This window comes from Mustela putorius, unplaced genomic scaffold, assembly GCF_011764305.1.
Source record: "Mustela putorius furo isolate JIRA1106 unplaced genomic scaffold, ASM1176430v1.1 tig00000145_pilon_pilon_pilon, whole genome shotgun sequence".
NCBI lineage: Eukaryota > Metazoa > Chordata > Mammalia > Carnivora > Mustelidae > Mustela > Mustela putorius.
Genome location: NW_025421294.1, coordinates 28962399 through 28981539, shown reverse-complemented (window position 1 = coordinate 28981539; position 19141 = coordinate 28962399). Strand labels below are relative to the sequence as shown.

Sequence of the window (19141 nt, the reverse complement as noted above, 5' to 3'; positions counted from 1 at the left end):
ACTATCATTAGCTGGGAGAGAGAGGTTGGGTAAGATTCAAACTGAAAAATATCCCTTAGATTAGCATCAGGGAGGTTGCTAGTAACTTTGAGGGGTGCAGTGTCAGTGGAGAACCAGAGCTGAACCCAGACTCTGTGTGTGTCGGGCTCAGGGGGAAGAGGAGGAAGGGTTGAGGAGTGAGGGACTGGTGCAAAAGTAGACAGCATTCTTTTTAGGAAATCTGGGTGTAAAAGGGTGAAGCATGGGTATATAGAAGAACATATGGAGTCAAGGAAGGATTTAAGATGTAAGATGGGTCAATATTTTAAAATACAGTTTAGAAAGCAATATTATATTAGAAAAGGTTATAGATAACTTATCTGGAAAGTCTGGGTTTTATGCCTTTCATATAAACACAATATAAGATGAAGAGGCTATTCACAACTGAACAAACCATGATAAATTATACCTTGGAGAGGTGAAAAAACACTCCAGTTAAAATTTTTTAAATATGGGATACCTGGGTGGCTCAGTCAATCAAGCTGTGCTGCCTTCAGGTCAGGTCATGATCCCAGGGTCCTGGGATCAAGTCCCACATTGGGCTCCTTGCTCAGCGGGGATCCTGCTTCTCTCTCTGCCTCTGCCTCCCACTCTGCCTGCTTGTGCTCTCTCTCTCTCTCTCTGACAAATAAATAAATTAATTAAAAAAAAATTTTTTTATTGTAAATGACATTACATCTGCCCCTTCATGCATTTTCAACTGTATTTGGGTACTTATGACCTGAGTTGTTTTTTTTTTTTTCATGAAGTATAATTTGAAAATTTTAAATGCTTAAAAATTATTATTAATCAGTTATATATTGAAGTAAAGAGACCAAGTCCTATTGTTAACTAGTTTTAGATCACAGACAACTTTGAAAATGTGATTAAAAACTATGGACACCCTCTCTCCAGAAGGGAAGAACTGTTTCTGATGCTCTTCTAGGGAGATTGACTGAAAGAATTTTGAGGCCTACCGACAGACAAGAAGTTAAGTGTATAACCTTCTTGTGGGATTTGCTAACAGTAATCCTCTTTGGACCACTCCTGCCTTCTAGATAACCATCAAGTTTATTCTACTTTCCTTCCTTTTAATCATAATAGAAGTCATACCCTCCCCCACTAAGGCTCTTGAATGCCAGTTGTAAATCCTTTTCCCCTCCCATTTTTCCCTATGCTCTAGCTGATAAAACAAAAAAACTGGGCTTAAAATACTTTTGCCTACAAATCCAGGCTCTGTCACTTTCCAAATCATGTCAGCCTCATCTAAGTATATAACTCTTTCTGAGCTAGCTCTATTTTCCGTATCAGCATTATGAAATAAGTGTTTATTTCCTCCAGCCCCACTAGGCCCACCCTAGGAATCAGGTGTCATTCTTTCTCACAGGAACCCAACCACCTGATTAGAAACTACCAAGTAATTTGTCCTCTTGCTTTCCACTTGGATGATAAACTCCTTGAAAGTAGGGAGTAGGCCTTCTATTTCATTTCTTCTTCCCCACATTGCTTGTCACATTTCTGCTTTTATAACCATCCCAAGAGTTGCTTTATTGGTTGAGTACGGATTTAAAATCCAGATCTAAATTGGGTTTTAGCCTCCATCTTTCATGGTCTCTTCTACATTTCCTAACAACTTTCCTGTATTTCTCCTCCAGATGAGAGTGTGAAATAGAAATCACAAATAGCTTTGTTAGTGGCTTAAGGCCTTGTCAAATAATTCATAAGAATATCTTCAGGGGTGCCTGAAGCCTCTGCCTTCAGCTCAGGTCATGATCCCAGGCTCCTGGGATCAAGCCCGGCATCGGCATCATCATCATCATCATCATCATCATCATCATCATTATCACCACCACCAGCAGCACCATCACCACCACCAGCAGCAGCAGCAGCAGCAGCAGTACCACCACACCACCACCACCACCACCACCACCACCACCACCACCACACCACCACCACCACCACCGGGCTCTCTGCTCAGCAGGGAGCCTTCTCCACTCCCCCAGCCCCCCGACCCCTGCCTGCCTCTTGTGATCTCTGTCTGTCAAATAAATTTTTAAAAATCTTAAAAAAAAAAAAAAGAGTATCTTCATGGAACTCCTTTTTAAAAATGAATGCTATATTTTACAAAATCTCAAATTAATTCATTGATTTTAGAATTTTCTTTCTTACTGAGCAGCTTTGAAAATCTGACTCTTACTTTTATGTATAATAACATTAGTAAACCATCAAGAGTTAAAATTTCAAAATTATAAGAGTTATATAATTGTACTATGTTCACTGACAACAGGACTGCTGTTTTTTAGGAAGAGCAGTGTAGAGACACCACCACAAATAATATCTTACATGAATAAACACATAAAATCTTACAGACAGTATTAGCTAAAGAAGGTTTGAGAATGAGGTAATACATCAAAAACTTAGTGTATGATTGATTGTACATATTATAAATTCCCTGCTTCAGCAAAGTTGAGTATAGAGTTTCTTTCAGTCAGACCTGGAATTAGGTCTCTCACTCATGTGGTTTCAATTAAGTTCTGTCAAAAATAGCTCGTAATATAAGCATTTTCATTTTTAGTACTTCAACTTTACTACTTTTAATCCTTATAGAGGACAAACTCTGGGGGAAAAAAACAAAGGGAGTTACACAGTAGCCTGGTACTTTGCTCTTTATAAATAACTGAAATCATTTGTTTAGTGTACAGTCTTTTAATATAAGCTATTTGTTCTTATTTTACAATACAAATACATATATTTAAGAGACATATATAAGAGTGTTTCTTTACTGATTAAAAGTAAATTATAAGAATCTCAGTAGAATTTCATCACTAGGATATATCACATATAATTAGAGAATTTTGATTTTTGAATTATATATAATTTCAGACAGACATTCTGCTTTATGGACTTTGACTTCACATTCATGTATATCTTCAAAGTGGTGACAATTTAGCCATGGCTGCTACATTCTGCCATTTGTTTTTATTATAATATCTGGAGAAAAATATAAAACAATCGATTATTTCATATACATCATAAGAATGTGACCAATAATTATTAATAACCAATTCTTGGGGGCAAAAACTCTTGACACAGGGCACCTGGGTGGCTCAGTGGGTTAAAGCTTCTGCCTTTGGCTCAGGTCATGATACCAGGACTCTGGGATCAAGCCCCACATCGGGCTCTCTGCTCAGCAGGGAGCCTGCTTCCACCTCTCTCTCTATCTGCCTGCCTCTCTGCCTACTTGTGATCTCTGTCAAATAAATAAATAAAATCTTTAAAAAAAAAGAAAGAAAGAAAGACAAGAATCAGTTTTTTTTAAAAAATACCCAACTTTTGTAGCAACATGGATGGGACTGGAAGAGATTATGCTGAGTGAAATAAGTCAAGCAGAGAGAGTCAATTATCATATGGTTTCACTTATTTGTGGAGCATAACAAATAGCATGGAAGACATGGGGAGCTAGAGAGGAGAAGGGAGTTGGGGGAAATTGGAAGGGGAGGTGAACCATGAGAGACTATGGACTCTGCAAAACAATCTGAGGGTTTTGAAGGGGTGGGGGGTGGGAGGTCTGGGTACCAGGTGGTGGGTATTATAGAGGGCACGGATTGCATGGAGCACTGGGTGTGGTGCAAAAATAATGAATACTGTTATGCTGAAAATAAAAAATAAATTTAAAAAAAAACTAAAAAAAAAAAAAACTCTTGACACCCAGCCAATCTAGTTTCATCCTGTCAAGTCTTAGGAAATAAATCCAGAAGCTATAAAAAATAATTTTAAAAAGGAATAGCTGGCTCATTCCTTCCTGGACAGGCTGAGGATACCTCTTTGGAGACAGAAAAAGACCTGCTCAATAATATTCCAATGGGAAGCCCAGCAAAGATGGCCTCTAACTCTAGCTGTGTAAACTGGAGGAGTTGATCCAGTTGATCCAGTTGATCCAGTTGTGCTTCTCATCCTCATCCGCATCCAACACCCATGAAGAAGCCCCTCACATTTTCCTACCCACCCTTCCTTCTACTACTCTTTGCTGTAGCTAAATCCAGGTTCTTTCCAGTACAGGATTCTGGGGATTTTCCTTCTACATCTGATACCAGGAGATCCCGAATGGAGCCAGTTTTACCTATTCTCACTGCCACTTTCACACTATGATATACATTAGCCCTGACCTTTATCAGTGATTCTCAAATTCTGTTGTACCTACATACAGGCCACATTTCATACCAATTAGATTAGAATCTCAGGACAAGGGATTCAAATATCCAGGAAAGTATGATATGTAGATAAGTTTGAACACCAGAGACCTCTATCTTCACTGTTCAAACTGTGGTCCATAGACCAGTAATTTCATCCTCATAGACCAGTAATTTCATCCTCATGTAAAAGTTCATTAGAAATATAGAATCTCGGGACGCCTGGGTGGCTCAGTTGGTTGAGCAGCTGCCTTCGGCTCAGGTCATGATCCCAGGGTCCTGGGATCGAGTCCCACATCAGGCTCCTTGCTCGGCGGGGAGCCTGCTTCTCCCTCTGCCTCTGCCTGCCTCTTTGTCTGCCTGTGCTCACTCGCTCTCTCTCCCTCTGTCTCTGGCAAATAAATAAATAAAATCTTAAAAAAAAAATTAAAAAAAAAAGAAAAGAAATATAGAATCTTTTTTTTTTTAAAGATTTATTTATTTGACAGACATATCACAAGTAGCCAGAGAGATAGAGAGAGAGGAGGAAGCAGGCTCCCTGCTGAGCAGAGAACCCGATGTGGGGCTCGATCCCAGGACCCTGGGATCATGACCTGAGCCGTAAGCAGAGGCCTTAACCCACTGAGCCACCCAGGCGCCCCAGAAATATAGAATCTTGAGATGCCTGGGTGGCTCAGTGGATTAAGCATCTGACTTCAGCTCGGGTCATGATCCCAGCATTCTGGGATTGAGTCCCCACGTTGGGCTCTGTGACCAGTGAGGAGCCTGCTTCTTCCTCTGCCTGCTGTTCCCCCTGCTTGTATGCTCTCTCTAACAAATAAATAAAATCTTTAAAAAAAAAAAAAAAGTAAAATCTTGGGCTCCATTCCAGATCTAATAAATCAAAATCTCTACTTTAACAAGATCTACAAGCAATTCGCCAGTACATTAAAATGTGCAAAGCACTGCCTGTTCTACCCTCTACTCCTCCCTGTTGTTTTCTTTACTGACCTCAGACACTATCTGCTCATTTATTAAATGCTTTGAAAACTGGGCCACAGTAATCAAGGCCATACCAATTTGTAGTAACTTCCCAAGTGGGTAATCAGCACACCCACTACCTAGTTTTACCTACCTTTAACCAGGCTTCATACATTTCCAAGGGCAGACAGCACCTATAACACATCATCTCTGAAACTTTACAATACTGGATACCTGGGAGTCATCCTAACTGTCCTTTTCTCTCAGCAACCTGTACCAGTACCTAATCAGTCACTAAGTCCTGGCAATTATGCCAGCACACATTTTTAGTTTAGACTGTTTCTCAAACCCCAGTAGTACTGAATCAGATCGCTAAACCAATGACCTGGGAATATGCATTATTTATAAATTATTTATAAATTATTTAGGTGCCTCTGAGCACCACATTTTGAGATATACTGGCTCAGATCCTCATTTTCTCAACTCTGTTCTTCAGGACTTTTGTAAAACTCCCACCCGATCCTTCTACTTCCCAGCTCACTTTTTTTCCAAGTCATTCCCACAAGACTGAACTAATTAAAAAGCAATTTGACCAAAAGACTCCACTCCAAAACTGCTAGAACTTATACAGGAATTCAGTAAAGTGTCAGGATATAAAATCAATGCACAGAAATCAGTTGCATTTCTCTACACCAACAGCAAGACAGAAGAAAGAGATATTAAGGAGTCAATCCCATTTACAATTGCATCCAAAACCATAAGATACCTAGGAATAAACCTAACCAAAGAGACACAGAATCTATACTCAGAAAACTATAAAGTACTCATGAAAGAAATTGAGGAAGACACAAAGAAATGGAAAAACGTTCCATGCTCCTGGATTGGAAGAATAAATATTGTGAAAATGTCTATGCTACCTAAAGCAATCTACACATTTAATGCAATTCCTATCAAAGTACCATCCATCTTTTTCAAAGAAATGGAACAAATAATTCTAAAATTTATATGGAACCAGAAAAGACCTCGAATAGCCAAAGGGATATTGAAAAAGAAAGCCAACGTTGGTGGCATCACAATTCCGGACTTCAAGCTCTATTACAAAGCTGTCATCATCAAGACAGCATGGTACTGGCACAAAAACAGACACATAGATCAATGGAACAGAATAGAGAGCCCAGAAATAGACCCTCAAATCTATGGTCAACTAATCTTCGACAAAGCAGGAAAGAATGTCCAATGGAAAAAAGACAGCCTTTTCAATAAATGGTGCTGGGAAAATTGGACAGCCACATGCAGAAAAATGAAATTGGACCATTTCCTTACACCACACACAAAAATAGACTCAAAATGGATGAAGGACCTCAATGTACGAAAGGAATCCATCAAAATCCTTGAGAACACGGGCAGCAACCTCTTCGACCTCTGCCGCAGCAACATCTTCCTAGGAACAACGCCAAAGGCAAGGGAAGCAAGGGAAAAAATGAACTACTGGGATTTCATCAAGATCAAAAGCTTTTGCACAGCAAAGGAAACAGTTAACAAAATCAAAAGACAACTGACAGAATGGGAGAAGATATTTGCAAACGACATATCAGATAAAGGACTAGTGTCCAGAATCTATAAAGAACTTAGCAAACTCAACACCCAAAGAACAAATAATCCAATCAAGAAATGGGCAGAGGACATGAACAGACATTTCTGCAAAGAAGACATCCAGATGGCGAACAGACACATGAAAAAGTGCTCCATATCACTCGGCATCAGGGAAATACAAATCAAAACCACAATGCGATATCACCTCACACCAGTCAGAATGGCTAAAATCAACAAGTCAGGAAATGACAGATGCTGGCGAGGATGCGGAGAAAGGGGAACCCTCCTACACTGTTGGTGGGAATGCAAGCTGGTGCAGCCACTCTGGAAAACAGCATGGCGGTTCCTCAAAATGTTGAAAATAGAACTGCCCTATGACCCAGCAATTGCACTATTGGGTATTTACCCTAAAGATACAAATGTAGTGATCCAAAGGGGCACATGCACCCGAATGTTTATAGCAGCAATGTCCACAATAGCCAAACTATGGAAAGAACCTAGATGTCCATCAACAGATGAATGGATCAAGAAGATGTGGTATATATACACAATGGAATACTATGCAGCCATCAAAAGAAATGAAATCTTGCCATTTGCGACAACATGGATGGAACTAGAGCGTATCATGCTTAGCGAAATAAGTCAAGCAGAGAAAGACAACTATCATATGATCTCCCTGATATGAGGAAATGGTGATACAACATGGAGGCTTAAGTGGGTAGAAGAAGAATTAATGAAACAAGATGGGATTGGGAGGGAGACAAACCATAAGTGACTCTTAATCTCACAAAACAAACTGAGGGTTGCCGGGGGCAGGGGGTTTGGGAGAAGGGGGTGGGATTATGGACATTGGGGAGGGTATGTGATTTGGTGAGTGCTGTGAAGTGTGTAAACCTGTTGATTCACAGACCTGTACCCCTGGGGATAAAAATATATGTTTATCAAAAATAAAAAATTAAAAAAAAAAAAAAAAAAAAAAAAAAAAAGCAATTTGACCATGAAAGTAAAAAGTCAGTGTGACATAGGAGGCTTTCCACAATTTGTCCTCTGATTACTATTCAAGACTTAGTTCTCAGAGTCCACTTTGCACTCCAGCCAAACATAACTACTTTCAGTTGGTTAACTACCCAAGGATACATTAAGCCTCTGTGCTTCAATTTATGTGGCCTCTGCCTAGAAAGACTATGCTCAGAATGCTTCTGAGGGCTTCGAAACATCCTTCAAATCATCTCCCTATGTACCCCAACACAGTCCCACATACACCTCTATGAAAGCACCTATGTCTCCACTGGACTTGTATTACCTTATCGACTTCCTCTATGAGATTACAAATTTCATAAAGACAACTATGTCTTTATTTCAATATTACTATTAACTAACTTCATCTAAATATAACATCCAGATTCAATAAATATTTGCTGGGTAAATGAACCAGTCAACGGCAGAACTTCATCTTTTTTTACATCAAATCAACAAGCTTAAAAATCTCCATTATGTCAAATTAGTTTGATTTCTTTTTCCCCAAGATATGGTATGGCACCTCTATATTTGTATTAGATTGGCGTGTCTGCGTCAAAAGCTACACACAATTATCTGCTATGTTCTTTTTTTTTTTAAAGATTTTATTTATTTGACAGAGAGATCACAAGCAGGCAGAGAGGCAGGCATAGAGAGAGGGGGAAGCAGGCTCCCTGCTGAGCAGAGAGCCTGATGCAGGGCTGGATCCCAGGACCCTGGGATCATGACCTGAGCCGAAGGCAGAGGCTTTAACCCACTGAGCCACCCAGGCACCCCTAACTGCTATATTCTTTATGTGAGAGGGCACAACCAAATTTATCATCAAATACAACAACCATACAATATATTTTAGGCTTTTGCAATTTAGTACAAACAAAGGAATAATTTCCAAAGGGAAAAAGAAAAATATAGTCTAGAGGAATTAACCTACTCTACAGAAATAAGTAATACTTATTGCATAATGAGTGATTATTATATTTCAGATACTTTACATAAATTATGTCTAATCCTTGCAATAACTCTCTGAGCTAAGTACTATCATTATGCCAATTTTACAGATAAGAGGTTAAAAGTCAGAGGATTTAAGAAATTTACTCATGTGACAGAACTAGGTTTTGAACTTAGGGAGGTCTTTTTTCTTTTTTTAAGATTTTATTTATTTATTTGACAGAGATCAGAAGTAGGCAGAGAGGCAGTCAGAGAGAGAGCGGGGGAAGCAGGCTCCCTGCTGAGAAGAGAGCCTGATGCCATGCGGGCTCAATCCCAGGACCCTGAGATCATGACCAGAGCCAAAGGCAGAGGCTTAACCCACTGAGCCACCCAGGTGCCCCAAACTTAGGGATGTCTTATTCTTAAGTGATTTCTACTACCATCTCTAGGATACTCAAGTCCTTTTCCATCTCATTTGTCATATTTCCATGTGATACATCTGCATGCTCTTATCTAAAAACTCAAGCTTCTCAATAAAGATGTATACATATCTAGTTAAAGGCTTTTATTGTACTATAAGTATAAGATATGAATCTATAACATCATTTATCATGTCTTCTAAAGATCAAAATTGAAGAGAAATTGTAAAACCTTACTATAAGGATAGCTTCAAGTTTTGTCTGATTTTCCAAAATGTATTGTTAGCTAGGAAGTCTTCCAAAGCAAAGCTAAAATATCCCCTCTTCGATTCCTGCAGTGCCTTATTCCAATTTTATCATGTTATAGAGAAGACTATGTGATCTGTCTCATCACTAGTCTGTAAGCACTAGAGGGCTAAGGCTGTACTCTTATCCCCAGCTAATACTGCAGTGTGCAATACATGCTTATTAGCCAAATTAAAGTAATATTAGACATCTATTGCTATAGCAAATAGCAATGATTTTCCAAGCATATTCTTGAGGGGAAAAAAAAACCTTTTTAAGTAGAATACAGAAGTCAGTACAAAGAGAAAGAGAAATATAAAACAAAGAGAAGCAAAATGTTTCTGTATGGAGGAACTGAGAAACTCAGAGCCCTATCTACTCTACCCCTCCCAATGCCTTATTTGACAGCTACCCAAACTATTGCAAATTATGAAAGTTAAGTTCTAATTCTGATTCTACCACTAATTAGCTGGTGTATTCAGACAAATCACTTATTGATCTGAGTAGGTCATTTTTATTATACGTAAAGTGAGCAAAATAGACTATATCATTAAATGCCTCTCAAATGTTAGTGCTTCTTGGAATCACTCTGAGAATTCTTCAAATTGTAGATCCTGGTGCTGTATCTCTAGAGAATACAAAATTTGCCAGGTCCGCAGTAATTCTGGTGTACGTGGTTAGAGGACTACATTTTGAGAAATCTTGGACTGGATATCTTCTAAGGCCTCTTTCTTTAGGCTGTCACCATTCTCAAACTTCTATTTACCCACACCACCTCATCTATCACATCTCCTTTGGACTTCTCTAGTGGTTTACTTTCACCACATTTTTTCTCTAATCAGCATTATTAATGAACAAGTATCATAACAAACATGGGTCCTAGACCATCAAAAGTAAGCTTCATCTTACCGTCCTGATTAGATAACTGGCAAACTAGCTAAATGTTAAATGTCAGGACTAAAAATAGGCTGTTACATGTTTAAAAAAACATGATCACTAGTTAGCTTGGGGTTTTGCTATTTTTACTAAAGGAAAGGCAGAGGCAAGTGGCCAGAAGTTGAAGGGGGAATTACTTAAGTGAAGAGGCTGCCAAATGAGGTGAGAACCTACAAAGAAGCCAGGAGATGGCATAATCAGTTCAACATACATCAAGGGGTCTCTGAATTATATGAAAAATTTTAGTCTAAATATTCAGAACTTCCCAGACACATTTTAGTTTTGATTTGTTGCATACTTATACCCAGAACTGTGATGCTACATGTCATAGATTAATATGACTTGTCATAAAGATCAAATTAAGAGTTTTTCTATTTTAGAACTTTTTACCGAAATACAGCATACACACAGAGAAGTTTGCATATATGTACTGTAAAGTTTGATGGGTTTCACAGACTTACTATACCCATCTAACCAGCATTCAAATAATGAAACAGAACAAATACCACTAGTACCTAGTACTAGTATCTAGTACCTAGATAACTTCCTCTCATAATGCTTTCTAGTTAATAGCCCCTCCCTAATTAGTACATCCACTATGGTGATTTTCATCATAGATTAGTTTTGCCTAGTTTTGTATTAAATATAAGTAATGTTAAATGTACTCTATTGTGTCTGAGTCCTTATGTGAGATTTATAAATACTGTTGCATGTAACTGCACATTGTTGATTCTCACTGCTATATAGCACTCCAATAAATGAATGTGCCCCTATTTATTAATCCATTCCACTGTTGATGGGCATTTGGATTATTTCCTATTTGGGGTTATTATCCAAATGCTGCTATAAACATTCTAGCAAACATCTTTTGATGAACATATGTACACACTACAGTTGGATATACTCTTGGAAGTGGAATTGCTGGGTCTCCATGGTCCAGGGAAATGGAATTGCTGGGTCTCTTTCAACCTCAGTGAAACGTCTAGGGGCCCAGTGATATGAGAGATATACTTCCTAAAGAAAAGAATAAGTTGTTGCATCAGGCTCTTCCTACAACCAAAAAAGACACACAATGCCTAGTGGACCTCTTTAGATTTGGGAGTCAACATTTTTCATTTGAGTTCACTACTCCAACCCATTTACTCAGTGCCTAAAGGCTACTGGTTTTGAGGGAGCCTCAGAATGAGAGAAGGTTCTACAATAGGTCCAGGGTACTATGCAAGATGCTCTGCCACTTGTACCATAATATCTAGTAAATTGAATGATGCTTTAAGTGTCATTGAGAGATATATATGTTGTTTGGATCCTGTAGGTGGATCACAGTACAGGTCCTTAGGATTTTGGAGCAAATCTTTAGCATTTTCTGTGAATAACTACTCTTTTTGAGAAATAGTTTTTGGTCTGCTACTGGGTCTTCATAGAGACTGAATATTTAACCATGGTATCCCAAGTTACAATGAGACCTGAGCTCCCAACCATGAATTATACACAATCTGATGCACCAAGCCACAGAGTTGGCTGTGCAGAACAGCGCTGCATTTTCAGATAGAAATGATATGTATGGAATTGAGCTTGAGCCCCAAAGGCAAGAGTAAGTTAGATGAGGATGTGGTCCATATGTCCATTGTCCATACTGCTGCTACACTATCTTCTCTTTCCCAGCCTGCACCTTTGGCATTATGGGGAGTTCTCCACAATCAGCTGATTGGGGGGGGGGCTCAGACTTGTTTCACAGATGGTTCTACATGATATGCAACACTTGCTCCTTTCTGTGACATCCCTGAAAGAAACTGGTGAAGGTATATCCTCCCAGTGGGTAGAACTTCAAGAAAAACATCCCACTGTTCACTCTGTTAGAAGTGGCCAGATACATGATTATATATTGATTCACTGACTGTGGCCAATAGTTTGGCTGGATAGTTAGGGCACGAAAGAAGGTGACAAGAGGCCCAAGCTCATGGAATTCACTGGTCTTTCTATGTTCCCCACCATCTTGAAGCAGCTGACTTGGCAGAATAGTGGAATGGCCTTTTGAAGACTCAGTTAAAGCACCCTGTAGGCAGCAATACCTTGCAGGGCTGAAACAAGCTTCTCAGAATCTTGTATATGTCCTGAATCAGTATTTAATATATGGTGCTATTTCTCCTACAGCCTAGATTCACAGGTCCAGGAATCAAGAAGTGGAGATGGAAGTGAGATCATTCAATATCATCTCTAGTAATCTACTAGAAAAACTTTTTTGCTTCCTGTTTCCATGACAGGCCTTGCTCTGCTAGCCTAGAGGTCTTAGTTCCAAAGGGACAATGCTTCCACAGAGAGACAACAATGATTCCAATAACTGGAAGGTAAGATTGCCACCTGGCTGCTTTGGGCTCCTCAGGTCTCTGAATAACAAGCAAAGAAGGGAATTACTATGCGGGCCAGGATGACTGATCCTGACCACTCAAGTGAAATTTTCCCTGCAATGGAGGCAAGGAAGAGTAATGTCTGGAATATAGGAGATTCCTTAGGACATCCCTTAGTGTTATTATGCCCTGAAATTAAGGTCAATGGAAAATTGCAACAACCCAATCCAACCAGGACTAATGGCCCAGACCCTACTGAAATGAGGTTGATAGTACCCTACTAGCTTAAGAACTATGACCAGCTGAGGTTCTTGCTGAAGGAAGAGGGAATATGAAATGGAGGAAGGTAGTTATAAATACCAGTTATTTCTACCTAACTAGTTTAAGCAAATACCTGTTTGCTTCCCTCTCTTATTCCTATAACAACTAACATAAAATGTATTAATAATTACTCTCTATCATAGTACTTGAGTCACAAGATATCAAGAAAAGGAATAAATACCACCCAAGGATTTTGCATCCTCTTCTGGGGAAGGAATTAGCACATTTTGGGTTGTATATAGGATAGGACAGCTGTATTATGTTAGAAGTATAACTTTGTTACTTTCTTTATTTACAGATTAATTGTGGTTTAAGGGCATGTGTATGAATACATAGTTGACATGAAGTAGCCTGGGATGGTTAGTTGTATATGTCACCTTGATTAGGCTATATTAACCAATTAAATTAAATACTAATTTTGGTGTTGCTGTGAAGGTTATTTGTAGATAAGGTTAACATCTATAATAATAGACTTTAAGCAAAGGAAATTATCCTTGATAATGTAGGTGGACCTCATCCAATCAGTTAAAAGGCCTTAAGAACAAAACCGAAGTTTCTCAGAGAAAAAGGAAATTCCTCCTAAGGACTGCATCATTAACTTCTGCTCAAGAGTTTACAGCCTGCCCTACAGTTTTCAGCCAGACTCTACAGCTGCCTAAGTCAATGCTTTGAAATAACCCTCTGGTTCTGCTTTTTTAGGAAAACCTTGATACAGCATCTACTATTCCCTACCACCATGCTAATGTCACTAGAGATAAGAGATAGAAAAAAGTCTATTATGTGGTCCCTGTCTTTGAAAATTTCCTAACCTGAAGAATATGATAAATCAGTATTATGAATTATGTGAAGTAGTAATATCTTAGTAAATGTCAAATGAGTAGCACTGAATTAAGTACTTAAGGAACTTAGGAAAAAAGACAACTTTTGTGGACTTAGGGAGTGCTCAGGGTAGGCTCTGTGTCAGAAATGGGGACAAGGATGAAAAGCAGACAGTTTAGGTGGATTGAAGTTGTACATAACCTATTAAATTTCAACTGCTTCACTGCCTGCTTACTCATAAAAGGTTCCCAGGCTCCAGTGACTAATCAGACATTCTGTCTGATATATAATCAGGAGAATAGAAAAACCTAAATTTGGAGTGTAAAAGCCCGAAAGATAGAATTCCTCTCTACTACTAGCAGTAGAATCTTGGACAAATTGCATACTACTTTGAGCTCCAGATTCTTCACATATAAAATGAGGATAATAGAACATATCTGCCTATTATAAAGTCGTAGTGAGAAATAAATGAGATAAAATAAGATATTTGGCTCGGTACCTTTTACAGAGCAAGTACTCAACCAACAATAAGGGAATGCAAAAATATATGAAGAATATTTTCACAAAGAATTCTACTAAAAATGAAACCCAACAACAATAAATTTCAAACAGTTGTAAGAAAAGGTATCCAAGATAAATACATTTAGATCAATGGCATAAGCTAACTTTTTGAAAGATTAAATATATGACATTCAAAAAATATTTTACTCAGGCTCTAAAACTTAACCAAACTTTTTGTAATTGTATAAGAATTCCTAGAATACAATTTGTAAGTGGACTTCCTGTGTGCACAAGGAATTTATAATAAAAAAAATATTTTGTATCATCCAAAAAGTAGGCTCTGGATTCACATTATAGTACCTTGAGGAATATCTTTGGGTGGGGAATATTTCTTCTTTACAATAACATTACTTTCACTTTTCATTTGTCTAGTTCCTGGTGTTGCTCTAATAATACAACATATTTCTGATGTATCTGAAGGAATCTGAAAAAGAAAAAAAAAGCAGACAGCACATAATTCTTCCAGATACTGTATTTGTATGCTGTTTTATTTCAAAGGCATATCATTTCAACATCCATATTTCATACATACTAATGATGGAAAGCATTTATGAAATGCTTACTCCACTCTAGACACTAATGAAATGGTTTTTAAACATTTGCTTATTTAATACACAGAAGAACCAGACAGGGAAGATTATATCATCCCCATTTGTAAAATGAGGAAAATTATGTTCAGAGAATTTGGATATCTTATTTAAGAACATAGAGAGCATAATGATAAGAGTTGAGATTCAAGCACTCCAAAGTGCAAGAACAAGTTTACATGATTTACTGAATTAAAATATAAACTTATTTTAATTCTGAGCCATATACTAGATTTCCTTGGTTTCCCAACTCAATGAATTTTGACAACAATCAAACAGACAGACTTCAGAATAAAGAAATACAGTATCTTCCAAAAGTCACATATCTTGTTTCTTAGAACTCAAATAGACATATGTATTTACCGAGGGCTCCTCCCACTGTAAGTAAAGCCTATATAGAAACAACTTCCACTTTAAAACTCATATCATCTTCTGTGATGGGCATCTGATATTTTTCTGCCCAGCATCATTTCTATTCTTCCAGTATGTAACAATACCAGAGTTTTCTTGGGAGAATCTACACTTTCTCCCAGCCTGCAGACCATTCCTTTCTTATGATTCAGGTGGAGCTGACAATACTTCTGAGCACCAAGAGGCCTTAAAACCCAGCACAGCCAATCACTATATGCTATGTGCCCGGGGAACAGTGACCAGCTCAGACAAGAACATTTTAAATGGGTCAGGAGAAAGAAGGAAATTCTCAACTTGAGATTCTGATACTAAACCAAAATCCTTAAGGGAGCAAAAGCGGTCTGAGAGTGATACCCAACCCTAGCTATAGCTTTTGTAGTAGAAACAAATACATATCCTCTTACAAGGATGGGATCCCCATTACAGGCACATAGGATTCTTATCAAGTAGGAGCAAGGAAATAAATGATCAGGGTCAGAATCAGAGTTGGTCTTCAAAATTCAGCTCAGAACCGTTCGAAGCAGAAATAATGGGTGTGGTGAAAAAATAATGAATACTGTTATGCTGAAAATAAATAAATTTAATTAAAAAAAGAAATAATGGGCAAAATACAGTTCACTTCATCCTCTCATGTTATTATAACAACAATAAAGGAAGTAACAAATTCATAAGAAATCAAGCTACCATGTGTAAGACTGTACAGGAATATCAAAGAGGGGAGTTAAGCCCCCAGAACATCCAATATCAGAATGCCAAATCAGAATAGAATAACAATGTATGAAATGATTAAAGAAATAACAATTGAAATCTCATGGATGAGCAAACAAGAAACTATCTGGAATGAAAAGCAGATGTGAAAAAGAAACAACTAGAATACCTTGAAATGAAAAATAAAATTGTTGAATACAAAATTCAATGGAAGCCTTAAGGAGCAAAGTGGGCACAACTAAAGAATTACTGATGATATTACCCCAAATACAACAAATAAATGAAAAATATTAAAGAGAGTTTGAAAGATACAGAGGATAGAAACATGTCTAACATATGTTAATTATCATCCCAGAGAGAATAAAACAGGTAATAGCTGAGAAATTTCCCAAACTGATGAGAAACATGAGTGCACACATTCAGAAAGACTAATATCCCAAACAACATTACAATGAAAAACCAACAGGGGTGTCTAGTGGCTCAGTCAGTTAAATATCCAACTCTTGATTTTTGGCTCTGGTCATGATCTCAGGGTCTTGAGATCAAACCCCACGTTTGGTTCTGTGTTCAGCAGGGATTTCCCCGCCTTTCTCTCTCCCTCTCCCTCCGGCCCTCCCCCTGTACTTTCTCTTTCTATCCAAAATAAATAAATAAATCTTTAAAAAATAAAGAACAGGGGAACCTAGGTGGCTCAGTGGGTTAAGTGTCTGCCTTTAGGTCAGGTCATGATCCTAGGGGACTGGGATTGAGATCCATATCAGGTTCCCTACTCAGTGAGGAGTCTGCTTCTCCCTCTCCCCACCTCCCCTGCTTGTTCTCTTTCTCCCTCTCTCTCAAAAATAAGTATAATCTTAAAAATAAATAAATAAAAATAAAAAGTAAAGAACAAAAAGCCAACAACAAATAAAATATTAATCTCTTTATGTATGCACTCCAATGAAATTATAGCATACCCACAATAAGAACTTTAAAAAATCCAGAAAAAAAAAAGGTATTTCAGTCCCTAAGACCACCTCAGACTCAATGATTTGCCAAAGGACTCACAAGATTCAGAAAAGCTGGTATACTCACAGTCAAGGCTTATTACACAATAAGATACAGACAAAAATCAGCAAAGGGAAAAGGCACATAGGTGGGAGTCCAGGAGAAAAAGTATACAGAACTCCATGTAGGATAATAAGCTTCCAGTTGTCTTCTCCTATTTGAGTCACATGGATAACATTTAGTTTTCCCATGTGCAAAGTGTTGCCAACATGAAGAGCCCAGTAAACCTTGATTCAGACCCATATCCTAGAGTTCAAACTGATACAAAGGTTGCCAAAAGCCTTAAGTATGAAAAACAGGTATTTAGCATAAATCACATTTAGCATAAGCTATCTGGTATAGCACAGGACATACAAAGACACTCTTTTCTTTTTTTAAGATTTTATTTATTTATTTGACACAGAGAGAGAGATCACAAGTAGGCTGAGAGTCAGGCAGAGAGAGAGAGAGAAGCAGGCTCCCTGCCAACCAGAGAGCCCGATGTGGGACTTGATCCCTGGGACTTGATCCCAGGACCCTGAGATCATGACCTGAGCCGAAGGCAGAGGCTTAACCCACTGAGCCACCCAGAGGCCCCTACAAAGACACTCTTATTAGGCAGGATACTCCAAGGGGTCATAACACTTACAAAGGTCTCCTTACACCTCAACAATGAGAAAACAACATAATTTAAAAATGGGCCAAAGACCTTACCAAACTCCTCACCAAAGATATACAGATGCCAAGTAAGCATATTAAACAACCCTTCACATCTTATTTCCTAATCAGTGAGATGTAAATTAAAACAACAATTGGAGGGGCTCCTTGGTGGCTCAGTGGGTTAAAGCCTCTGCCTTCAACTCAGGTCATGATCCCAGGGTCCTAGGATCGAGCCCTGCATCAGGCTCTCTGCTCAGGGGGAAGCCTGCTTCCTCCTCTCTCTCTCTGCCTGCCTCTCTGCCTACTTGTGATCTCTCTCTGTCAAATAAATAAATAAAATCTTCATAAAACAACAATTGGATACTGCTACATACCTATTAGAATGGCCAATATCTAAACTACTGACAACAATAAACCTTTATCCAAACCCACAGAATGCACAATACCAAGAGTGGACCCTAAGTTAAACTGTGGAATGTGTGGGGTGATTGTAAGGTGCCAATGCAGGTTTATCCTTGGTTTAAAAAAAAAAAAAGTGCTCCTTGGTGAATGATATCAGTGATGGTGGTGGCTATGCATGTACTGAAGCAGTGGGCTATAAGAAATCTCTGCATCTCTCTCTCTATTTTGCTGTAAATCTAAAATTTCTCTAAAAATTAAGAAAATGCATTTTTAAGAAAGTAAAAGTATACAAAAATACATACCATGTTAACAACAGTTAAAAGAAAGCAAGAGTAGCTATATTAATACCAGAAAAAGGAGATTTCTGTGCAAAGAACATTACCAGGAATAAAGAAGATCCTTCATAATGAAGGATCTTGAATTAATTAAAAAAAACACACACACACTTAACAATCCTAAACAATATTAACTGTTTACACACCTAGTAACAGAGCCTCAATATATATATAAAACAAAAAGGATAGAAATGAAATGAGAGAGGGGTGACTCAGTCAGTTAAGCATCTGACTTTGGCTCAAGTCATGATCGTAGGGTTCTGGGATTGAGCCCCATGTCGAGCTCAGCATGGAATCTGCTTCTCCTTCTGCTCCTCCCCCAGCTCATGCTCTCCCTCTCTCAAATAAATAAGTAAGATAAAGTAAAAAAGAAATTAAAGGAGAAATGGACAAACCCACCCTTACAGTCTGTATTTTAATACCTCTTAATAATTGATAGACTAAATAGGCAAAAATCAGCAAAGATATAATTGACTTGAACATTACCACCAACCAACCTGACATGACTGATACTATAGACCATTCTACTAAAAAAAAGGAAAATATGCATCATTCTCAAGTATACACAGAACATTTACCAAAATAAACCAAATGAATTATAAAACATGTCTCAATAAAGGC

The 19141-nt window shown here is 38.1% G+C and overlaps 1 protein-coding gene across 1 annotated transcript in view; it reads right to left on the bottom strand.

Moving 5' to 3' along the window:
- Nucleotides 1–2148: 2148 nt before the first annotated feature.
- MEIKIN (meiotic kinetochore factor) overlaps nt 2149–19141 on the bottom strand; it is a 91148-nt gene continuing 74155 nt past the window's right edge. Inside the window, exons 14-15 of the mRNA XM_045075540.1 lie at nt 14695–14818; nt 2149–3009 (exon numbers count right to left, since the gene is read on the bottom strand). Of these exons, the coding sequence (XP_044931475.1) occupies nt 2978–3009; nt 14695–14818 (156 nt within the window). The 3' untranslated portion in view covers nt 2149–2977. The remainder of the gene's footprint in view (nt 3010–14694; nt 14819–19141) is intronic.